General features: G+C 33.8%; 2 protein-coding genes across 4 annotated transcripts in view; one reads left to right on the forward strand and one right to left on the reverse strand.

Annotated features, from left to right (window-relative positions):
* The window catches only part of CDC123 (cell division cycle 123), an 88,276-nt gene extending 74,456 nt beyond the window's left edge, over positions 1-13,820 (reverse strand). Inside the window, exons 1-2 of one of the 3 annotated variants that reach the window (XM_051961428.1) lie at positions 13,708-13,820; positions 7,243-7,314 (exon numbers count right to left, since the gene is read on the reverse strand). In XM_051961428.1, the coding sequence (XP_051817388.1) occupies positions 7,243-7,314; positions 13,708-13,781 (146 nt within the window). In that variant the 5' untranslated portion in view covers positions 13,782-13,820. The remainder of the gene's footprint in view (positions 1-7,242; positions 7,315-13,707) is intronic. The other 2 variants (XM_051961426.1, XM_051961427.1) reach the window with 2 other exon arrangements.
* Positions 13,821-14,141: 321 nt separating this feature from the next.
* The window catches only part of NUDT5 (nudix hydrolase 5), a 29,243-nt gene continuing 16,866 nt past the window's right edge, over positions 14,142-26,518 (forward strand). Inside the window, exon 1 of the mRNA XM_051961433.1 lies at positions 14,142-14,328. The gene's annotated coding sequence lies outside the window, so the exon portion shown is untranslated. The remainder of the gene's footprint in view (positions 14,329-26,518) is intronic.

Below are 26,518 nucleotides of genomic sequence, written 5' to 3' on the forward strand. Positions count from 1 at the left end.
AGTAAGCATCATGTATTCCCTGACAAAAACTCTGTGATGTTCACAGTATCCATTCCCTCTTCCAGACAAACCTAAAAATGAAGAGAAAAGACAGCACAGATCATGTCAAAATTTGTTCTTCTTTCTGACTTTCCTGTCTCTGCTAATGATAACCACCTACATTCAAAATAGGATTCTGAAGGATAGAATCAAGGAAGGAAGGAAGGAAGGAAGGAATGAAGGAAGGAAAGAAGGAAGGAAGGAAGATGGGGGACAACAGCATAAACAAAGGAAGCAAGAAAGTACAAAATATATTCAAAAGGTAGTAGTTAAACTACTTTAGTAGTAACTTTTAATGTTTAGTTAAAATGAAGACAAAAATAATTTAGGTTGTGAAGGACTATGGAAGACTAGGTAAAGGATCTTAGACAAGTGTACAAATAGTAAGAGCTATACCCTTCTATTTTTTAAGAGAGGCAGGGAGAGAGAGGACGAGGGGGGAGGGGGACAGAGAGAGGGAAAAAGACAGAGAGAGAAAGAAAAAGAGAGAGAGAGAGAGAAACACTTAAATGACTTGCTCTGGAGTTTAGCCAGGTTAACGAGAGAATTAAGTAGAAATGATAATTAATAATTTTACCTTCTAAAAATATTCCTCTTTTCCCACTCTTCTAAATTTCTCTTACAAACAAAAGTGATATGAGCCAATATGGGAATTTGTTTTGCCTGATTATGCATATTTGTTACAATATATTTTTTCTTTCTTTTTTTTAGTGGAAGGTTGCAAGTAGAGAAAAAAATTACTTGCTAATTGAAAAGACATTCTTATTTAATAAAAAGAAATATAGTGTGAAAAAGTAACTGATATGCATTCATAGTTATTTTATATTTATGATGGCTGCCCTCAAAACTCTTCCTCCAAATTTCAAAAATCCAGTTCAACAAACTATCAATATATGAATGAATAAATCAATGATTAAGGATTTTTAAGTAATCACATTTATTATATTGAAACAGACATATTGAAAATTGAGACAGTCCCAATTCTTAAGAAACTAACATTTTAATTAGTAGAGGCAATGAGGGTTTGATCTCAAGGTAAATGGAAAACCTAATGGACCTTAAAGTATGCCCAGCAAAAGAGATGGCAAGGTTCAAAAATCTTTAGGGTACATATATAGTTTAGATGGCAAAGTCTATGGGTCTGGAGGGCATATCAGCAGGACAGACAGTAAAAGTCTGGTAGATGTTAGGAATAAAGAAGGAATAGTCAGCCCAAGATAGGTCTTTCCTTGGGAGTAAGCATAAAGGTCAGTATCAAGCAAATTCAGCATCTAAGGAGAACTGAAGACTAGGGTAGCTACTCTGGGCACAATAAGGTAGAAAAGGAGGAAGACTCTCCACTGTCAGCTCCTACTGGATCCATTGGGATATGGACAGCTGGTAGGCTGGTCAGGCTGGAGCAGGAGGAAAATAGTCAAAAGAGAAAAAAAAAAAAGACCAATATCCCTAATAAAAGTAGAAGACAAGTTTTAAATAAAATAACAATAAAGAGGCTAAAATAACAAATCACAAATACTACAACCAGGCTGGCTTTATATCAGGAATGCAGCATTGGTTTAACATCAGGAAAACTATAGATTTAATCAATCATACCAATAACAAAAACAACAAAAATTATATTATATCAAGAGATAGAGAAATTTTTTTTGACAAAATACAATATCCATTTCTCTTGAAAACATTAGAAAACATAGTGATAAATGGATCTTTCCTTAAAATGACAAAGACTATATTTCTTTTCTTTTTGCTGAGGCAACTAGGAGTGACTTGCCTAGGGTCACACAGCTAGGAAGTATTAAATGTCTGAGACTAGAACTCAGGTTCTCCTGACTTCAGGTCTGGTGCCCTAACCACTGAGCCACCTAGCTGCCCCCAAAGACTCTATTTCTCAAAAGAAGAACTACAATTATATGTAATAAATTATAATCCTTTCCAATAAAATCAAAGGTGAAACAAAGATGTTCCTTATCAACCACTTCTATTTGACAAATTACTAGAAATGCTGACTGTAGCAATAAGCCAAGAAAAGAAACTAAGGGAATAAACAAAAGTAAAAAAGAAATACCAAAAGAACTTTACAGAATAAATTAAGAAATCAGGACAATAACTTCAACAATCTTGCAAGATATAAAATAAAGTCACACAATAGAAAAAAAACAGGCATTTTACATTTCCATTTAAAATTACTATAGAATGCATAAAATACTTAGCAGTCTACCTTCCAAAATACAAACACGAATTATACAAATATTTTAAACTACAGTTCACAGACCTAAAGACAGATTTAAATAATTTTAACACTATTAACTATTCATGAGTAAGGTGAATCAATATAATAAAAGTTTAAATGTTAACTAAATTAATTTTGTCATTCAATGCCATACTAAAGTACCACTCTAAAGAATTTTTTTAAAAAAATAAGGAAATTCACAGAGGCAAAAAACAAAACAAAACAAAAAGCCCAAAAAGAATCTCAAGGGAAACAATAAAAAATAGTTGCAACAAAGGACAGCAAGAAGAGCTTTGCAATATCAAATCACAGACTATGTACAAAGCAATAATTATCGAAATAAATTAGTACTGGTTAAAAACTAGAGAGGTCACTCTGTGGATCAGGTTGGATTCCCAATGTGCAGAAGAAAATTTTTTTAGTTCTTAGTATTTAATAAATATATATAATATGCTATTATATAAATAATAGTATTTAAATAATAATATTACTGGTATTAGAACTCTCCAACTGACTAAAAACTAAACAGCATTATAAACAAACTTAGACTGATTCTTCTTATGCAGCAAAATAACTGTTTGGATATGTATACATATATTGTATTTAAATATACTTTAACATATTTAACATGTATTGGTCTACCTGCCATTTGGGGGAAGTGGTGGGGGGAAGGAGGGGAAAAATTGGAACAAAAGGTTTTGCGATTGTCAATGCTGAAAAATTACCCATGCATATATCTTATAAATAAAAAGCTATAATAAAATAAATAAATGAAATTAAAAAAAAAAAAAAAAAAAGAACTCAGATTTAGTTAGACCAAAATCTACACTTTATATAAAGATAAACTTTAAATGGGTACAGGACCTAGATATAAAAGTCAGATCATAAACAAACTAAACAAACATGACAAAAATTATCTATCAGATTTACAGATGGGAGTAAAGTTCATAAATTCAATAAATCTAAGATGAAAGAGGAAATAATTTATTAGGAAAGAATCTTCATATTAAGTTTATTTGATAATGGTTTCACTTCTAAAATTCAAGGAAATAATTCAAATTTATAAGAAAAAAACCATTCCGTAATTGTATATATGAACAAACAGGGCAGAAATCCAGAATCTCTGTAATCATAAGGGAAAAAAAAAAATGCTTCAAATTACTACAAACTAGAGAAGTGCAAATTAAAGTAATTTTAAAGTCCACATATCAGGTGGCATTAGATTGGCAAAAATGAAATAAAAGGAAAATGATAAATATTGAAGTATCTATAGGAAAATAGGCACTTTGATGTACTATTAGTGGACCTAAAAAATGAGTACTGCCACTCTTAAAAGCAACTTGGATTTATTCACAAAAAGTTACTGAACTAAGAATTCCTTTTGATCCAGTTAAAATACTGCTAAGCCCATATCCAAAAGAAAACAAAAAAATCTAAAAAGTCCTACATGTATAAAAATATACACATATCTCTTTTCAGTGGTGGCAAATAAAACTAGAAACTAAATGGATGCTCATCAATTAAGGAAATATGGAATGAGTAGATGAACGTAATGGAAAATTAGTGGGATTTTTTAAATTGGGAAATAAATTATTTCTAAAAAACAAAGACAAGTAAGAAGTGATTCAGAGTGAACAGAATAAACAATTTACACTAAAGTTAATAACTATTATAAAAGTGAACAATTTTGAAGACTATAAATTAATGAAGAATAAAATAAGCAAAACCAGGAGAAAATATCAAAACAATAACAACAGTATAAAGACAAGCAATCTTGAAAGCTGTAAAAGAAATATGATCAATACAACAACCATGTTATTAGCCCAAAAAATCAATCATGACATATACTATCCACCTCTTGACATAAAAGTGAAAGATTTAGAGTACAGAATGAGACACACGTGTGTGTATATATGTATGTGTTTTTACATATATGTGTGTATGCATATATTGAAAGTATATTGATTGATATAGGAACATAAAGATACATAAATATGTGTATACAAATATATTTGTGAAGTGAAGATATTTGCTGACTATGTATATGTTAGAATTTTTTTCTTTTATTGAATGGAGTAAGATACGAAAGAAAGAAAATAACTTTCCATTAAGTAAAAAAAATTTTGAAATAGAATTTGGCACTACTAGGTCTGTATCCCAAAGAGATAAAAGAAAAAGAAAAAGACCTATTTGTACAAAAATATTTATAGCAGCTCTTTTTATTGTGGCAAAGGTTAGATACTGAAGGGATATTCATCAATTGAAGAATGGCTGAACAAGATTTAGGGTACTAAATGGAATACTATTATGCAATAAGAAATGATGAGCAGAATACTTTCAGAATAGCCTGAAAAGATCTAGATGAACAATGCAAAGTGACCACAACCGAGAGAATACTTTGACAATTTCAAAGGACTTATGATGAAAAAGTTATCCACATCCAGAGTAAAAACTACTGTCTGGATGCATATTGAAACATAATTTTTCACTTTATTTTTCTTGTTTTTCTTTTTTTCCAACATGATTAACAGAAATATGTTTTGCATGATTTCACATGTCAAATTGATAGCAAATTTCTTGCCTTTATCATGGGAGAAAGAGAAGTAAGGAGGAGGAAAAGAATTCAGAACTCAAAAATAATGTTTTAAATGTTAAAAATAAATAATATTTCTTAAAAAACAGAGGTTGGAGGAGACTACAGATGTGGAATGTCATGTGCACTTTCAGATGAGGTCATTGTATTATTAGTTTGACACATCAGGTTTACATTGTTTCAACAAAGTTCACAAAAATAGGTAGGTAATCTGGGAATGATATAATCTGGATATAAAATATTATCTATTCATATTTTACCATGTGAAAACAAAATACATCAATATAATTTACAGTAAAGGGGATTTGGGGAGGAATGGGGGAAAGTGAAGGTCTTAGCACCGCAGAGTAGCAGCTCTTGCTGGGTCCACTGATTGCTTTGGGATTGGTATACAAGCTAGGCCAAAGGACGGGAATGACCTGGTTTTCTTAATAAGAGCATATACCTGCTGTTCTCAGAAGATGTTCAGTGATAATAAGAATCTTAATTAAGTACAATCTTCTAACTCCCCTATACTTATCTATAACTCTGTATCACTCTAATTTTTATTATTTTTTAAAAATTTTTCATATATAGCAATTGAAACTAACATGCAGTTTCTGTACACTTCACATCTCATATGCTCTACCAAGATGTCCTAAGGCCCATTAGGCTTTACTGTGCTCCCTCCCTCTTGCTTCACCTTCCACACATACCAATGTACTTCTATATGACCAATAGGTACCCTACAAACTTCTATCCCCTGCCATCTATCCTGTATCATATCTGATACTTCCCATGTCTTGTCTCCCCCAATCTGAATGGAAGAACCTTGAGGATCCCACTTTCTATTTACATACTTGATACTTAACATGCTGATTGGCACATAATAAGAGTTTAATAAATACTTTAACTTCTTCATTTATTATATAAATGATAACATAAAAACACAAATAAATCCTCGATTTTAATTAAGTGTCCTTTTAACTTTGTACTGACTGATCCACAGAGTCTGACTCCATGTCAAAATTTCATCTTTTTAGAGATGATTATCTTACTGATAAGATAAATGTTACTGACACTTATGTAAAATATTTTGAAAAACTACCCGAGGTGGGGGGAAAAAAGGCAATTACTCCAAGAAACTGAAATTAAGAACACTCTGGAGAGCTTACTTAATAATCAATGGTATTTTAAAATTATGAAACTATCACTCGATTTAATAAGGCCTAAAATACCTCATTTGTGAAATATTTTCATCATTTCAAAATTTGTATGATCCAAATTAATAAAGTTATCCCAAAAGATTCTAAATGTGGAAAACAATAACAACAACAACAACCCTATAACTTAACATTTACCATACTAAAATTCTTAGCATAAGGAATTCTTTTGTGTGTGTGGGGGGGGGGGGGGGGAGGGGAGATTCTAAATTGGTTTTTTTACCTTAATTCCTATTTTTTCTAATATAAATTTAAGATAAAATTAGTATCTTTCCTAAGAGCTCTACAAAGTAAGAATTCTTTCAACTTTTTCAACATCATTTTTTTAATGTTCATTTTACTTATTGAGTCATTTTGTTTCCTAGTTTAGAATACATATTATGCTTGAGGATAATAAAATTAAACTTTTTTTTAAAAAAACCCAATAAATTAAGAATTACCTCTCATCCTAAAACTTCATCATATCTTCTCCAGTTAATGAAGTTTTGCTACAATCATTTTGAAGTTAACAAGAGTCTGAAGAAACTACATAGAAATACAACTAAGATGTATATTGCCTAAAAGGCCATTCATCAAATATATGAGGGAAAACCAATTCTATTTGAAATAACTAATTTTGATATATTTCTAATATATTAGAAACATTAGCAACTTTATCAAAACTAAAAATTCTCCAACTTTTATCTTGCTTTTGCATACCACATCTCATCAAAGATCGAAAATAGGTTGGAAATGATTAATATTTTCCTTTTACCTAAATCAGAAGAAAATGTAAGGAACAAATTGCAATGGGCAACAAGAAAAGGTTGTCATACAATCTAAGTTCACACAGATTGAAAGAATTTCAACAAATTTAAGCTGGCAAGGTACTACTAGCCTCAATTTATAGAAAAACTAAACCAAAGTCACACAACTAATAATTAGGAAAACAGGGGGAATAAATATTGTTCAATGAAATAAAGGCTTATTAGTGAAAATTACTGCCTGAGTACTAATAAGGGGAAGAACAGAGTGAGAAGGAATAGCTCTTAAGAAGAAACAACCAACAGTGAAAGACCAACAGTGACAGCATAGTAAAGAAGCAAGATTAAGTTAAATCTTGAAGTAGAAGATATCAAGATTTAGCTCTTTCTAATATTTTAAGATAATTTTAAAAAGCAAGTTCTGTTATATTTTACCTTCCTGAGACCACCAGAGTTCCATCATCAAGTAAATAATCCTTCACATTCTGAGGCAGTGGAAGAATGACACTTAAAAAAAAGAAAGGGAAAGGTAGTATTTAGAAAGACAAATAAACATAATATGCATTAGATAAACAATGGTTTTTGGAGGATTATTCATCCCTGTCACTTTTAATGAAGCAAAAGATATTTGTGTGTATATGTGTACACACACACACACACACACACACACACACACACACACACATATGCGACGTGTGGTATATCATATACATGATAGCATTTTAATATTTATTCTAATAAGTCTGAATATTAACATTTCTTGCCTTAACTAAACTGGATTCTTCTAATTACCACAACCACTTAATCCAAAATAAAACAAAATTATGAAAACAGTTCATCCAAATATGCTAAAAATACATGGGAGCACAATATTCGTAGCAGGACTTTTAAGAAATTGCAAAGTGTAACAGATACAATATTTGATACATAGCAGAATTGGCACAAGGGTGAACAATATTCAACAATCTTACCAGAACGTATAATGCCACTAACAGATAAAAACAAGATCATTTGAAACACTTTGTTTGTAAATCCTAAAATATTACATAAATGTCAGTAATAGTTATGCTGTTGCCAAGGCCAAAAAATTCATTTCCAAGTACAGTCTACTGACAATGAGTCCTTGACTACTCAAAAAGATCCAGGAAGAGTAATTACAACAAAGTGGAAAGAACAATAACAAAACAACTGCAACTCAACAAGTAAAATTATGATGATCAAGCTTAGCTTGATATTAACTTGGCATATGCAAGGTTTTTTTTCTTCTTAATCCTGAGTCATATTTACAAGTTATTTTCGCTGTCTACGATCATCATAGAAGTTCCTGAGTACCAAGGTATAAGGTTGAAGATCTTAATAAGTATACTGCAAAATTTCTCCACCACCTCATTCTCTTCAATATTTGTTGAAGCAGCAAGAAATTAACTTCATAGTGGTCTTTTGGCAAATGTTCGTTTTGTGTATGGGGTGAACAAATGAAATGTGGTCCTTTGGTACACATGACTGAGAACAGTTTTGTTGTTGTTGTTGTTGTTAAATGTTTCATACCTAAAGAATTCACTAGTCATCAAGATACTGGTAATAATTCTGTAATGAACTAGATTTTCATCTGATTCTTCTATCTACAAAGATATATCTCTTCTGCCATTTGTGGCTAAACTTCTTGAAGAGCCCATCTATATGCCAAATGCCTTCACTTTTTCTATTATTCTTTCAAAACTGCTCTCCCCAAAGTTCTGATGATCTCTGATTGACAAATTCAATGGCTTTTTCTCAATTCTCATTCTGCTTGATCTTCCTTCAAACCCCCTCTCCTCCTTGATGCTATCTTTTCTCTTAAGTTTTCAGGATATCAATCTCTCCTGGTTTTCTTCCTACCTATCTAACTGAACCTTCTCTATCTCTTTTGCTGTATCCTCATTCATATCATATCCTCTAATTATCAACTTCCTTTAGGGTCTTGGGTTCTCTTTTCTTCTCTTCTCTTCTTCCTTATACTACTTCAGTTGATGATCATGTTAGTTCCATTAACTTTAATTTTAATTATCATCTCTTACGCGAACAATTCTCATATCTACCTATCCTGTGCTAATTTCTTTGCAATCTCCAACCTCACATCCCCTGTTGCCTCTTAGAGATCTCAAACTAAATGTCAAGTAGACATCTGAAAATAAACAGAACCAATCTAAAACAGAACCTAAACAGAACCAATCTAAAACAGAACCATTCTTTCTTTCCAAATTTCCTCTTCTATCTCATCTTCCCTATTATGTAGAGTCAACACCATCATCCTAGAGTCAAAACTTAGGTGTCATCCTGGATTCCTCACCATTGTTAATCCTCCTTTTCTCCAACCTCCATAAACACACCAATAGCCCATCTCTTGTTAAGGCTTGTCAATTTTATCATTTGAATGCACCTTCTTTTCTACTGACACTATTATCACTTTGATGCAAACCCTAGTCACTTCAAGTCTACATTACTGTAGGTGAGTCTGCCTACCTCAAGGTAATCCCCACTTAAATCCATTCTCCATTAAGCTATTAGAGTGATAATCCTAAAACTAAGGTCCAACCTTGTCACCGTGACTCCCTTTCATTTCCAGGATCAAATACAAAATCCTATTAGGCATTCAAAGCCCTTCATAACCAAACAATCCTCCCCCTCCTAACCTTTCCAAACTTCCTACTCCTCACTTACATCACTGACAGGGCCTCCTTGCTATCCTGCAAAACCAGACATTCCCATCTCTGGGCTCTAGACAATTTCTCTGGTTGGTCCCCATCCCTGAAATGCTCTTCTTCCTCATTTATGCTTACTGCATTTCTTGGCTCCCTTTAAGTTCCAACTAAATCTAATCTTCTAAAGAAAGCCTTTTCCGATCTTTCTTCATTCGAGAGTTAGTCTTTCTTAATTATTTCCTCTTTATTCTGTACATAAATTGTCTGTATATCATTTGTTTGATTGTTGTACCCACCATTAGATTATGAATTCTTAAATGACAGAGACTTGTCTTTTACCTCTCTTTTTTTTTTTTTCCTAAGCAAAGTGCTTGGCATATAATAGGTACTTGATAAATATTGACTGAAGAGGCTATGTTCACAACAATCTGTCACCAGAACCTTATCCAAAACCTTACCAGTATGGTACAATGTCTTAGCTTCCATTCCATTAATTTAACAATAAGATATCAGATGCCCATCAAAGAATGTCTAAATAAGTTAAACTATGTGAATGTGATGGAATTCTATTCTCTTGTAATAAATATTAGAAAAGCTATTCCATTTCCAAACTAATGATGAAATATGCTATTCACCTCCAATTCACCGTGCATCTTGAAACATATTTTCTTTTCTTTTTTTCCCCCTTTTTTTCAACATGGTTAATGCCAGGATTTGTTTTGCATGACTATACATATTTGTGAGAAGTTTTGTTTTTCCTGTCTTCTCAACAGAAAATGGCAAAAAAGATAGAGAATTCATAACTGATAACAAAATAAAATTTATTTTTTAAAAAAATCAGACATCAAGAAGGACTTTTGAAGTTTTCTTATCACTATTTAAATGTAATCTGAGAAGATTTGACTCAACATTCTAACCTCCTAAGAAATTTTTGAATTCTAGGTCTGACATTCATTGTCAGCTATCCTTCCTATCTTTTTGCATCATCTTCAAATTTGATAAGTCATCTATACCTTTAGTCAAATGGCAGATATAAACATTAAATGGCACAGGACCAAGCACAAATCTCTTCCAAGATGATATCAAATAATTAATGATTACTTTATTAGTTAGGTCATTCAACCAATTCAAAATCCATCTTTACTCCTTTACTCATGACCAAAAGAATATAAAAGACTATTATATACTTCACAAAAATCTAAGTCATCTACATATATATATATACTATTCCCTCATCTACTTAATAAAAGATTACTTATTCAGTATTATATGAATAAAACTATCCAAAATGTTTTTTAGAGCTAAAATTCATCAAAAGAAAAAAGTCAAGAATATTAAGGAAATTAATGAAAAAATATGAAGGAATGTGGTCTAACCATATCAGATCTCAAACTGTATTACAAAGTGGTAATCATCAAAACTATCTGGTCCAGGCTAAACAATGAAGTGGTGGGGATCAGTGAACTAGATTAGGCATATAATACATAATAGTAAATGACAATATTAATCTAATTTTTGCTAAAGATCCAAGCTTTGAGGACAAGAACTCATTATTTGATAAAAATTTTTGGCAAAACTAGAAAATAGCACGGCAGAACACCTAGGTATGGTTTGGCTCAAGATTTAGACATTAAAGAGTGAAACCATAGGCAAATTAGGGGAGTATTGAATAGTTTACCTGTCAGATCAATGATTCTTTTTCAGAAAAGAATTTGGGACCAAAAGATAGAGAGCATTACAAGATGTAAAATAGATAATTCTAATTATATTAAATTAAGTAGGGTTTGTACAAACAAAACCAATGCAACCAAGATTAGAAGGAAAGTAGAAATTATTTTTACAGCAAGTATCTCTGATAAAAACTTCATATCTCAAATATTTTGAAAACTGAATCAAATTTATAAGAATATAAGTAATTTATCTAATTCATAAAGAGTTAAAAGATATGAACAGGCAGTTTTCAGGCAAAAAAATCAAAGCTATCTATATATAGTCATATGAAAAAATATTCATCACTACAGATTAGAGAAATGCAAATTGAAACAACTCTGAAGTACCATCTCAAACCTAACAATTTGGCTAATATGATAGAAAAGGAAAATGATAAATACTGAAGGAAATGTGAGAAAATTGTGACACTAATACGCTTTTGGTAGAATTGTAAACTGATCCAACCATTTTGGAAATCAATTTGGACTCTGCCCAAAGAGCTAGAAAACTGTGCATATCCCTTGATCCATTTTTTCAAAAAGAGGGGGTGGAGAAGTAGAACACCTATTTGTACAAAAATATTTATAAGCAGCATTTTTTTAATTGTAACCAAGAATTGGTCATTGAGAGATGCTGAAGGAATAGATAGCCACCAAGTACAGAACAGCAGAACAATTGATTGTTCCGTATGTAATTGTGATATAATACTATTGTGAATAGAATGATTTCAGAAAAACCTGGACTTATGTGAGAACCAAGAGAATGGTATACACAGTAACAAAAATATTGTACTATGAACAATTGTGAATGATTTAGCTATTTTCAACAATGCAATGATCCAAGACAGTTCTCCAAAGGACACAGTATGAAAATGCTATCCAGCTATAGAAAAAGAACTTAGGAAGTCTGGATGCTGATTAAAACATACTATTTTTTACTTTTTTGTGAGGGTTTTACTTTTTTGTTTTGTTTTGTTTTCTTACCATTTCAAGGAGGGAAAAAGAGAGGAGAGAAGAGAATCTGGAACTTAAAAAAATGAATGTTAAAAATTGTTTTTAGATGTAAGTGGGAGGAAAAAATAAAATATTCAGGGGAAAAAAAAGAAAAGAGGACATTTGTTCTTGTTGAAGAACTTTGTGAACAATTCTTTTTTTTTAGATATTCACTAACCACTTTAGTAAAAGCTCATTGACCTAAAAGGCTGTATTTTACTGCCTTTTTAAAAAATTGTTCTGTTCACATATCTTTTTCCAGTCTTGTGATAGGGCTCTCTGCCTCTTACTAACTGATCCTACAAGTCCTTCTCTCTAAGTGTAGGTATCCTCCAAAGCTCTATCATTGGCCTTTTTCACAAATTGTGATGGGATTTAAAAACATTTACAATTTATCCTGGAGGCAACAAGAAGCTTACTGAGCAAGAGTGACACATTTAGATTCCTTAGAACCCATGGTTCAGTTCAAGTGCCATCTTCCCCAAGAGGCTTTTCCTTATTCTCCCAGTTGTTTGTCTCTCTTCCATTTACTTTGTATACATTCATTATTTACTTATATGTGAACTTGTATAGCAATAAAAAATAAGCTCCTTGCCAAATGACACTGTCATTTGTTACTTTCTACGTCCAGCACTTTGCATAATGCCTGACACATGAGCAGGAACTATAAATGTTGAGCATCTCCACCATAGTGGGGATTCCTTTTCAAATATTGGCTAACCTGTTTCAAATCTAAAACCTAAAAATCTATAAAAAAAAAAATCTGTAAAATTCAAGAGAGATTAGAGGAATGGAAGAACAAGCAGGTAAGCCATAGTGCAAAATCTGGGAAAGGTTTCTTGGTTTGGAAGTTGGAAAAACCATGACTGTTCCATTTCTCACTTATGCTAGTCCTTTCTCTTCCCCTCCCCACCCCCATAATTCAGTCGTGGCTTACTTTGTATTTTACAAGGTTATTTTATTGGATCCCTGTTAGGACTGCAGGCCAAGTTATTATTATCTCACGTTTACAGAGCAGAAAACCTAAACTGAACTTTCTTTGTTCTTTGTTACACGGCTCAAAAAAGGCCAAAGATTGGAAGAGAACCTAGGAATCCTGACTTCCAGTGCAAATTATAGATGTTAACGTGAAGGCAGGCACAAGGCCTCAGCAAAGTAGTTGAGGGGCGGGCGAGGGGCTGCGGCATCTTATAAGGCCCTATCGCCTTTACAGCTGACAAAACGCTTTTCAAGGTCTTAGGACATTAATCCTTCACAAAAAACACTGCGGCCCTCCCCACCCCGCCCCACCCCCAACCTCTCCCTCAAACCGAGACTGGATTCTCCCTCCACCGCCCGTCCCCACATCCTCCTCCACATTTTGGGCCTCTATTCCAGTCCCCAAATCTAGCCCTAACCAGAAGCCAGGATCTCTTCCCTCCCCAGGAGAGAAGATCCTCCATCGCTTAGGGGGCGTGGGGAGAAGAAAGAGATGGCGAAAAGGTCGAGGTACCTGCCCCTTCCCCGTCCTGTCTCACCTCTTGATGGTGAGGCTCCTGAACAGCGGGTACCAAGCAGAGAACTGACAGTGGAGCACTTGCTCCTTCTTCATGTTGCTGCTTTCGCCGCCGCCTCCGAATTTTCTAACTTCGGCTCCTTCCGCCCGGAACGGCCCTCTCGTGAGTCCCAAAAAGCCAACCGGACACTTTTATTCAAACACTTTTCCGGTCCAGTGACGCGGAGCGGGGAGGAAGTAGGAAAGGAAGAGAAAAGCGATGGAAGCAGCACGTGGAGTGGAAGGGATCGAGGTGTGTCGTCGCTTTTAGAGGCTCAAGGAAGATCAGGCAATTCAGTCGGAAGCTTTAAAAGAAGCTGAAGAGGGAGAAAAGATTAAGAGACTCACAATATAGTTGGCTTCCCTCGGTGTCACCGTGACCCGGAAGGGAAAGCGTCGAGACACCCGGCCCCCTGTGGCAAAGACAGGTTTGTACGGGTGCCGAAAAGGCAGCCCGCGCTCATAGTCTTCCATTCACGGCCAGAGGTGGCTGTGACTTGGACGCTGGCACAGGGTTTTCCTACAGCTTCAGCTCTCGCCGCCGTTTTCCATCCGTCTCCTCCCCACTGAGACACTCTTCCCAGCGCCCGACAAATCGGGGCAGGTAATTCTCTCCTTCCCTCTCTCTCTCCCAATCTCTGCGCGGAGTTGTCTCTGGGGGTCCCAACCGGGTGGGTGTGCGTACCCATCTCGAGGCTGCGACTTGGGAAGGAAGGGGAGAAGAGGGAAGAGGCTCGGTGGGAGCGGAGTGGGGAGAAGAAATGCCCTTTAAAGTGCTAGTTTCTGTTTGCTAGTATGAGGTTCTTATTCAGGGTTGGGGCACATCTGAATCACTGAAAAAGCAGATGTTGAAGGGAAAAGAGGTTCATTTTTTCATTGCGGGAGATAATCTCTTTCTGCCACCCCTCTCACCTTCCCTGCATTACTTCTTCTGCATCACCATCTCCGAATCATTTACTGTACTTAGTTTTGGGAATGGCTTAGCACTTTTACTCCTTTGAAATATCCCCGGCTCCATTTACTCACTAGATTTTACTGCTAAATGGTGTGACTGGGAGCATGGCCTCTGGGATGCAAAATCGCAAAACAGTGTGCAGGCTATAATGCCTGCCTTCTGGGAAGTTTTGTACGAGTGACTCAGATTTCCGATAAACCAACATTTATAGAGTGCTTACCTTGTGCCAGGAACGGTTCTAGGCACTATGTCATTTGATGCAATTTTTTGATGGTTTAGAACAGAAGCAGCAGTGAATTTAGTAAGCCGATTTTATTTTGTGAGTAGGAATCAGTACTTTACATATGCTTCCCCCCCAAAAAAATTTATTTTATGTGAATTAGGAATAATGTCATTTTAAAACTATTGAAACAAAATAAAAACTTTAAAATCGTGATTTTTAGATTTAGATTTAGAAACGGTAACTTTGGGAATAGGAAACCTCTCCAGAAACTAAAGATTTCTGCTACACTAAAAATTTGGAAATGAATTCATTGTTATGAACTCCCAAGGCACATTAGAATTATATGCCACTTCTTTTTACAGTTACTCAAATAAGGAATTATCTCATTTGTTTAGAAATTCCAACTCCTCCATTTCCCTCACCTCTCTCCCTTACAATGTGAAAATTACTTAATAAATATTGGAGTGAATGAATAATAGTTTTATAAGTTTTTAATTTAAATAAAAATTAGAACTTTTCATTTAAAGTTAATAATATTGGACTACAGGGGAGTGTTTTACATAGGTAAGGAATATAAGGAATAAATTTTAATTAATCAGATTTCATCTAACTAAGAAGTTAACCAGAGGCTAATGTATTAAATTACCACTCACAGTCTTCAAGAATTTGGTGATTATGTGGGTTTTTAAAATGTGTATGGTTTCTATATCCTTTTTCTGTTTACTTTGAGTATTAATTGAAAATCACTTTTAAGTAAGAATGAATTTAGTCTATCAAATAAGTAGAAGAATAGTTTAGGGGAAAACATAAACTGGAGCCAAGGGACTTTATTACTTTTTGTATGATATTGGACAAATTCTTACCTGAGTCTAAATTTCCTCTTCTATAATATGTATAAGGCTCTTGATCTCAGAGATCTCTTCTACCTGCAGATATTTTGAGCCCCTAAATCTTTCTTCCTATCATAATATGACTGACATGATTTATAGCTTTTCTTAAAATTATGTTTATGTTATCTTAATAGGTATTTATCAAATGCTTGCCACGGGTTAAGTGCTATATAGCAGGGATACAAAGAAAAATCTAAAGCAGACTCAGTCCTCAGAGCAAGTACCTATCTAGTTGATATCGTGTGACCAAAGAAAGGAAGTGACTAGCATTTGGTTGGGACCTTCTTGGAAGATGGCACTTGGGCAGTCTTGAGGAGAACCAGGAATTCAAAGAGAAATGAGGGAAGTAGTATTCTAGGCATGGATGTTGGCCAGTGCAAAGGGCATGAAATCGTATTCTAGACATGGAGATTGGCCAGTGCAAAGGGCATGAAATAGAATAAGTGTCATATATGAAACACAAGTAGCCCAGTATAGCTAGATTGTAGAATGTGTGGAAATAATTGTGTAAGAAGACTGAATGAGAATTAGGAAAGGGTCATATTATGAAGAATACCAAACAAAGTTGTTTATATTTGATCTGAAAGGTAATAACGAGTTATTAATTTTATTGAGTAAGGATGTGATGTAAAGTGATTGAAACTGTGCTTTTGAAAAGTCAGTGAGTAAGTAGAAGAGACATTCTTAAGATAAAAGTGAAATGTAATCTGTTCATCAAACTTTTCAATAAATACTTTATTGTATTAGATGACTTTTGAGACAGGAAATGTTATTATCACTGTTTACTAAGGTTATTATCAAAACTATCATAGACTCTCAAATCTACTGAAAAGGACATTGTACATCATCCAATCCAAGCTTCTCTTTGTGCAGATGAAAGAATTAAGGCTCAGGGATATTAATTACTTGTCATAGGCCACAAATTTCAGAAATGAAATTTAAAGAAAGGTGTGTACTCCCAAAACCAATAATTTATCCGCTCTTCCTGCTTTGCATTCAAACTCAGGCATTGCTAATGTAGGAAAAGTACATAGTTTTCATCTATCCATATCACAGTAGTATACTTATTTTACAAATCACTACCATTGATGTTCTATCATCTTTATAAAGCAAATATTTGTTTTCTCGGGACAGACTGAGCTAATGAACTATTCTTTATCAAATAAATCTAAATATTCCTATATTCTGCTAGGGAGAGGGGTTGTCCTCTACCTTTTCCTTCCATACCCCTCCCCCAATCTAAACAACAATTGACCAGGCAGCTAGATAGAACACATGTCCTAAAGTCAGGAGGACTTGAGTTCAAATCCAGCTTCAGGCAATTAACTCTAGCTGTGGGAGCCTTACTTAGCCCCAACTAACTCAAAAAAAAATTTAATAGAAAAAAAATGTGTCTAGTAGCTTAATATTATTGAAGTATACTCAATTTTGCGTGGAAAGACCTGCATTTGAATCCCAACTCTGCTGTTTACTCTCTTTATAGCCTTGGATCAATCATTTTACCCCACTGAATCTCAGCTTCCTTACTTGTAAACTGAAAGGGCTGAACTAGGTTATCTCTGAGATTGTCTCCAATTATAAATTCTAGGATTCTTTGAACATAGAATTCTCTAATTGAAAGAAACTACAGCAGCCTCATGGTGGCAGCTGGTCAAGAACTGATGACAGGGTCAGGCCTGGAATCAGGAAGAATTAAATTCAAATTCAGATTCCATCCTGAGCTAGTTAGTCACATCATCTTTCTCAGTTTGTTTTCTTCTCATAATATGGGGATAAAAACAGCACCTAATTCACAGAGTTGTTTTGAGTGTTAAATCAGATGATATGCACAATGCTTTGCAAACCTTATTGTTGCTGTTGTTATACTCTTCTAGGAATGCCCACTATAACATACCCAATGGGTGGTCATCCAACCTCTATTTTAAAAGGGCTTTCTGGTATGGGTAAACTCTCAAAGTAGCCCCTGCTGCTCATGGGTAGCTCTCATTGTATCCTCTGGGATCAGAACAAACATATTTAACCCTCTTTGACAAAGTAGCTTTTCACATTCACAAACCTAGCCATCATATGTCCCCTTATTCTTTTCTTAGCTAAACTTCCCAGTTTCTGCAGCTACTCCTCTGGACATTCCAAGCTTACCAATGCCTTTCTTCAACTGGCTTCCAAAGCTAAATACAATATTTCAAAAGTGATTGGTCTGATCAGGATAGAGATCAGAAAGACTATTACCTCATTATTCCCAGAAACTATAGCTTTTGATGTAGATGAAGATTGCATTAGATGCTTTGCTTGCCACGTCATACTGCTAACTTACTGAGCTTATAGTCCACTAAAACTTCTGGATCTTTTTTTTTTTTTTTTAAACTACTGCCTAACCATATCTCAATCAATACCTGCAAAGTTGATTTTTTTCAACCTAGGAACTTTTTAACTTTTTAACTTCGTATTTATCCATATATAATTTCATCTAATTCAGCTTAATACTCTAGCCAGTCAAGATCATTTTGGATCCCAGATTCCATCCATTATATTAACTCTCCCTCCCTGACTGTTTCATCTGCAAATTTGAAGAGTATGCCATCTCTGACCTTGAGCCATTGATAAAAATGTTAAATAGCACAGAACCAAGTAAGATAGCCAGTGGACACTCCACTAGAGACCTCTTGCCAAGTTGACATTGAAACAGTTACAGTTTTCACCTGGACTCTTAAGACTGTTGAAAGTCTCCCATTTGGTTCCCTTCCTCTGCTTTCTCCTCATTCCAATCTATCTTCCACAAAGCTGTCAAAGGAATTTTTTTCCTACAGCATAGTTCTTCCCCGCTCCCCCCCCCCCATTGCAAATGGCTTTTTTTTAAATCATTAATAATAAAAAATTATTATTTACATGTAAAAAAACACTTTTTAAATTACACAGATACTTTTAAAATATATATATATATATATATATATATATATTTTCCCCCCCTTCATGTTGGGAGAGAAAATCAGAACAAAGAGGGAAAACTACAAGAAAAAAAAGAAAAAAAGTGGACATAGTATGTATTGATTTACATTCTGTCTCCATAGTTCTTTCTCTGGATGTGGAAGATGTTTTCCATATAAAGTTTATTGGGATTGCTTGGATCACTGAATCACTGAGAAGAACCAAGTCTATCATAGTTGATCATCACACAAATCTTGCTGTTGTGCTACAGCATAGTTCTGACTATGTTACTCCTCACTCAAACTTTGGTGGCTCTCTGTTATGCTCTTAGGATCAAACAGAAATTTCTCTATTAGGCATTTAAAGTTCTTCATGACCTGGCTACTTCCTATTTGTTTTCCCCAATATTCTTGTATAATAGTCCCCTTCACTCTCTACAAAGCCATAGACCTACTGATATAGTTACTGTTCCTCACACAAACTCATCTCCTTTTTTCATTTTTTTAACTGTCTCCCAGTCGTGATAATGTTCTCTTTACCTCTATATCCTGGAATATCTGGTTTCCTTCAAGACTCACTTGCTTCATGAGAATATTCCCGATTACCTTAGCAGCTAATGCCTTCCCCTATATGCATGTTACATGTTAACTCCCTCATTAGAAGGTAAGATCCTTGAGGGAAAATACTTTAAAATTTCATATTTGTCTTTGTATTCCCCAATTCTTAACACAGTTCCTGGATTTAGTAAGTATGTAATATATCTTGTTGGTTTTATTTAAATCCTGCTGTTCAACCAGTTTTTATTCAATCTAATTTTTATTATAACTTATTCCATATTTTTACAGATTCTCTAAAATAATAGTTTGATATATTGTCTACTTCCAGATACAGGAACACAGACTCAGAGTGCAGATTCAAAGGGTTTTGTTGTTGTTATTGTTTTTGATGTAACCAATACAATAATTTATTTTGCTTAACTATACATGATGGGTTTGTTTTTCTTGCTTTTTCTATTAGGGAAAGAGAGGAAAAGGTGAAAGGGAGAGAGAAAATGTGTATCGGAAAATAAAATTAGGGTGTTTTGTTTTGTATTAGATTCTGGGAACAAAGAATATTTTGAGATTCCTTATCAAATGCCTTGCTAATAAAGTTTAGGTAGCTCATAAGCTTGATCTTTTGATTTAATAACTTGATCAGTTATCACAATTCTGTTGGTAAGGTCGAACCCCAGATCTTTGGCATTTAAGTTGTTTGTCAAATTAAAAAATAGAATTGATGAAAAATAGTTAAGAGAATGACATTTGATACACAAAAAAGTATATTTTTGCCCCCTTAGGCTATAGATGGAATATATTAGGTTATATGATTTAAGCTTTCTTAAATTGGCATTTTTCTGTTGCATTCTACAGTTCATTGTCTGAAATGTGAATATATTATATAAGCTTGTCTTTTTGAATTGCTTACTGATCATTCAGTTAAACAGAAATGTGAACAGAAATTTCTTAGTCAGGCTTAGATATCTTAGGTTTTCCTTAAGAATATAATAAAGTATAGGATATTGAAGATTTCATTCACTTCACACAGAGATATGTAAAATATATCTATATAAAGACATGATAGCTAGATAAAATTTATTAGTTTTATTTTGCTTTGAATACTAAACTTTCTGCAAAAGAATCTTTGACAGTTACCTCTATAATTTAAATTGGTGTTGTTTTTAAGAGCTCTTATGCCAAAAGTTCAAACACAAATTTGAACGTAGTAGGCTAGAGGCTGAGCACAGTATATGTATAAATCATTTGTTTCTTGCCTTAAAAAAGCAAGTGAAGCATTAACCTTTAATGATTTTCAAATTTCTTTAGCATGGTAAAAAAAACTATGCTTTTCTTTCCTAAATTTTCCATTAATTATTAAATTGCCTTTTGACATTTTGTCTTCCAGGTTTAGCTCCAAAACACCATGTCCTAATAGGCATATCATAAGATTTAAAACATAATTTTGTTTCTATCCTAAATCTCTTTTTCGTCCTCAGAATTGGATGATGGTATATGAAAATAGCCAGGTCTTCTTTCATTGATTGTTCATTGACTGTAGAATCGCCAATTTCGATCCCCCTGGGATTTTACTCCTCTTGGAATCAATTAATACATTGTAATCTTAAGTTTATTGGAAAATGAGCAGAGCTCCCAAGCAAGTATCACCATTAGACCAAAATGAATCTAAAAGTCTAGATGCAGGAATATAGCTAGACTTTCCTAATTTGAAACAAGACAAATAGCTGTGAACATTTATATGTTCCACAAATTTTGGCTTCTTATTTTCAGGCACTAATTTCTGTAGTTTCCCCTATTTCTCTATGAATAAAGTCATATCATACACAAAAAGTATATTTTTGCTCATTAGGTGATAGAATACATCAAGTTATATAGCTATTATATACAATCTTGTATTTTTTTAAGTATTGTCTAAACATTTCATTTTCAATCTGCTTTTCTTAATTTCCAACCTTAGGGGTTCTTAAAAAAAAAAAAAAAACAACTCGTAGCATTATTCTTCAAATTGTTAGAGTCTGTCTGCTAAACTATTTATCTTTTTGTGTATGATACTCTTTAATTACATATTTGTAATTTGTAAATTTTGTAAAAATTTGTATAAAAAATTACATTTATGTTAAGTATTATGCTCATGTTAGAGGACATCTATAAGGAAGTCATTGTGACTCTCTCTATAAGTCACTTAAATGTCTGACCAAAGCTGCTTAAATTGTGGGTTTCTTTCCCATATGGGGTCAAGTAACTGAATGGGTGGGGGGGTGTCAAGAAAAATTTGATAACAGTAAAAGGAAGGAAATGACCAAAAATTCAAATTCAAACATGTAATGAATCTGAGGTATTTCTAGCATTGTTGTTTGTGTTGCATCACACAACTTCACTACAGTCTTAGTTCTGAACATACATGGGTGCTTTGCACTGTATATTCCCAAATGCTGCCAGAAACACCTTGACTCAGATTCAAATCATGTAAAAATTTCTCAGGTAAAAGGAGATTGCAAGTAGAAAAAGTTTAAGGCCTACTCTAGTCACCTCTAAGAATTGGTGCTTTACTCTCTTCAGGAAGTTCTGGCACTAGCAAAATTACAGGTACTATACCTTGATATGGAAACTGGAGCTTGGAGAATTGAAATTATTTGCTTAACCTTTAAGGTCACATGGTGTCAGAATTCATACCAGTGTTTTGATTCTAAATTCTACATTGGTCTAACAAAGACTCATGATTCAGTGGTATTAATCAAATACAAGAATAAATTCCTCTATTCGTCTCCTTATTTCTTCCCAAGAGAGTAAGATTTTAAGGCTTGCTTGTCAGAAAACATTTTCTAGTGGGTAGAATCTATCACGTATGCTGCTGACAATTTCCTAAAATAACACTTTTCGTCTTGCTTTTCAAAAACTAATTTCCTATAGTATAAAAAAAATCTCTGTCTTTTACAACTACTTCCTGCCACATCCAAACTTGAACCCACTCTTCTAGTTTGACTGGTCTGCTTTTCCCTTAAACAAACTTTAGCATGTTAGTGGCTTTTAGTCTTTGTTCATGCCTTTCTCACCTATTTAATTCCTGCTTACTTCATTTTTCACATCTTCTCCTTTCTCTTATTATTTGATATTAAAATGATCTTTCTTCAAACTTTTATGGCATTTAATTGTCTATACTACTCATGTGGCATTCCTAGCACCTAAGGCTTTCTATGTTTTTCCTCTACTATATTGTTACTTGTCTTTCCACAACCAGATTATATGTTCCATAGTCAATAATAATGTTGAACCCTATCCTATGCTATTAAAAATATTATATCAGTATGTCAGGAGGAAAAAAGGTTCTAGAAAAGCTCTAACATGTGATCAAGACAAATCAATTAATTCCATTTTCTTTTCTGTAAAATGAGGATATTAATATTAGTATTACTAGAGGATATTAATAATATACTATCTATACCTCACTAGGTTAATAATGCCATTTTGTAAACACTGAAGTACTGTATAAATGGACTTTTTTTTATTAGCCTAGACATTCAATAAAGCAGTTTTTAAATTGGAGAGCATAAAAAGGATTTAGGTAATGCTTTTTATAATCCCAATTGTATAAATTATTATAGAGCAGAGCTCTGAAAATGAGTTTTTAACAACTCAGTTCTATACTAATCAGCTATATTTTTGAGTGTGGAGACAAGGAAATTATTCCTGAACCAGGTCTTAGCACCTTAGAATTTTCAGTCTTCTCTCCACTATCAGGTTACTACAAGGAAGAAAAACTTTAGCTTCTGGGAAATCACAAATAAAAGTTTAGTGATTTTTCTTTTCCTCTTTGCCCTGTTGCCATTGATCTCTCTAATCCCCAAATGCAACTTTGCTTCTTGATACAGTTGGAGTTCTGTTTGTACCAGGGAGCTAATATAATTTCAGATTTAGAATATCCTATATGTGAGAATATTCTCCCCCCCCCAAATCATACTTGTTAATGGCAGAGTTGTGGTTTCCCACAATACTCCAATACAAAGTAGAACTCAATAATTGTTTAATTGTCAGATTAAATTGTTGTAAGCCCATTTATATCTGCATTCTCATGGTGATATCACTGGATCCCAGGGGTTCATTATCTTCTATGCACAGGTTACCCCTCTCTTGAACATCAGGTCTGTTATATATATAGCTATCCAGGCCTCTAAAACTCAACATGTCCAAAATAGAATTTTTAAAATTTTATTTTTAAAGCTTTCTTTTTTCAATATGCATAGTTTTAAATATTTACCCATGCAAACTTGTGTTCCAAATTTTTTCTCCCTCCCCTCCCACTTCCTCCATTAGATAGCAAGTAATCCAATATATGTTAAACATGTGCAGTTCTTATCTACCTATTTCCACAATTGTCATGCTGCACAAGAAAAATCAGATCAAAATGGGGGAAAGCGAGAAAGAAAACAAAATGACAGCAAACAACAAAAAAAATGAAAACACTATGTTGGGTTCCACACTTAGTCCGCCACAGTCTTCTCTCTGGGTACAGATGGCTCTCTCCATAACAAATCTATTAGATCTGGCCTGAATTTCATTGTTGAAAAGAGCCATATTCAGCAGAATTGGTCATCACGTAATCTCATTGCTGCATACCATGATATCCTGGTTCTTATCATTAGTTCATGTAAGTCTCTCCAGGCCTCTCTAAAATCATCCTGCTGGTCGTTTTTTATAGAATAGTAATATTCCATAACATTCATATACCATAATTTATTTAGCCATTCCCCAATTGAGGGGCATCCACTCAAGTTTCCAGTTTCTTGCCATCACAAAACGGGCTTCCACAAACATCTTTGCACATGTGGATCTTTTCCCCTTTTTTATGATCTCTTTGAGATTCAGACCCAGCAGAGACATTGCCGGATCAGTTTGATAACACTTTGGGCATAGCAAAATAGAGTTCTTGAATTTTTCCTCCAAAACCATTTCTCCTCATTTTTGTTGAAGATAATACTGTCTTTTTAGTCAATGAATTTGGCAATCTCATAATCATCATGAGTCTTTCTCCTTCATCCAATTGATCCATTCAGTTGCCAAAATGTTTCAAATCCATCTATATGTGGCTTCCATCCCCTTTTCTCCTGTCACACAGATCCATTCTAGTTAGCTTAAGCACTTATTACCTCTCAAATAGCTTATTAAGTCTCCCAGAGAACGGAAACTAAGAATTATAGTTGTGACTAATTGTAAGGTGCTTTTTTCTCCCTATGGAGTGGGAAAGAATATGAGAATTTAATCAGTGAGAGGATCTATAAGATCTATGAAATAAGCTATGGGGAAGCCAAAGAAGATGAGAAGAAATTCTTGGTTGTTCTAATATGCCTTCCACACAGCTGTTGAATTGATATTCCTAAATCAAATCTTTATAAATCTGATTGTGCCATTCTCTTTGTTAAGAAGATTCAGTACCTCTCTCTTTTGCTTCCAGAATAAAATACACACTATTCTGGTTTTCAAAACTCTTCACAATCTGGCTTTAGCTTTCCAAGGCTCATTATTATTACTTAAAGCCCTTTATGTTCCAGACAAATTGGCCATTTCCCATCCCCATGCCTTTGCACAAGATGTACTCCTCCCTGTGAAGAAAGATGATTGTAAGAATAATAATCAAGAGAAAGCTTCAGAGAGGAGGTGCCTGAAATGCACTCCTCCTCTTAGAATCCTGTTTGTTTCCAAGCCCAGCCCAAGTTCCACCTCCTAGAGAAAGCTACTTTGATTCTCCTGCCCCCTCCTTATAAATACCTTTTTATCTACTTTGTGTGTATATGTGGTATTTGTTTATTTATTTACTTAAAACTCAAATGAAAAAAACAAAATAAGAAAAAAAGAAAGACAGGAAAACAAAAAACTTTGGGGAGGATTTAAAATATGTAGCAAATTCGATTTCAAAAAAGGATATATAATAATAGAAAACACTGTATTCATAACAGTACATCTTTTCTTTGCTTCTTTGTAGATTTCCTTTTGGTCTCTGTGGTGTACTTTTTATTTTATTCCTTTTTTCTCCTTTCCTCCCCCAAGCAGGCTGCAGTTTAAGCACAGATATATATTTGTGTGTGTGTGTACTTATCTGCATACACACATAACGTATACCCTAAAACAACATTAATATGGCTGACAATAATAATAGATTTCTCTCTTATTGAATTTTTTAAAGTTTGACTTTGTCTAAGATTAATGATTAATACCCTTACTTTTTCTAATAAATTCTACTTTTTATCATTGTTGTTTTGTTTGTGTTTATCTCTTATTTCCTATCTCTGCTAACTCTTCTACCAGTTAACTTTTCTTCCTATTACTTATCCTCTCCATAGATCTCCTTCCCTTATCTTTTACTCTCTGCTTATCCCATTCCTGTTAATCTGTCCACCTTATTTGTCCCCTTTTTATTCTGTTTCCCCCCTTTTCCTCCCTCTTTATCCTTAATTAATCTACACATATTATCCCATTTCCTTTGATTTTCACACCCTTCTATATTCCACTTTATCCAATTCCTCCCTCCTTATTTCATTACATGTTTTGAAAGGTCTCTTCTTGATTTGTGTATGTATTGTTTCCTCTTTAACTTATTCCCAATGTAAGTAGGTTTTCAGAACTACCAACTCTCTTCCCCCATCTAATTCATTTGTGTTGGTTCTTAATATAATACCCCATCCATACAACATGTTTACTATTGTATCTTTTCTTAAAGACAGTTTTGCTTTTTAGAGTCAGATCATACTCAATTCTACCAATCTTTCTGGACTACCCAATTACTAATGTCAGTCTTAAACAAATCATTTACATTTCCACATATAAAACATAAACAATTTGTCCTTATTGAGTCCCTTGAAATTAGTCTTTGATATTAGCTCTTAAGTGTCAAATTTTCTTTTGAATTTGTGTTGGAGACTGTTAAATGCCCATTTTAGAAAATTAGATGTTATGCTTAATTTTGCTATATATAGTATTTTCAGCCATAGCCCTAGTTCTTTTGATTGTCAATATATGGTATTCCAGGACCTGTGGTCTTTTATTGTTGCCATTAATAAGTTCTGTGTGATTCTTATTATAGCTCCAACATATATGAATTTTTTTGTTGTTGCTTGTAAAATTTTCTTTTTGACCTGGGGATTTTGAAATTTAGCTATGATATTTCCATGTTTTCCTTGTAGGATCTCTTGGAGGTAGTGTTCATCTATTTCTACTTTCTTTTATCATTTTAGGACAGCTTTATTTCTTGTATT

Source organism: Antechinus flavipes, chromosome 5 (genome assembly GCF_016432865.1).
Source record: "Antechinus flavipes isolate AdamAnt ecotype Samford, QLD, Australia chromosome 5, AdamAnt_v2, whole genome shotgun sequence".
Lineage (NCBI taxonomy): Eukaryota > Metazoa > Chordata > Mammalia > Dasyuromorphia > Dasyuridae > Antechinus > Antechinus flavipes.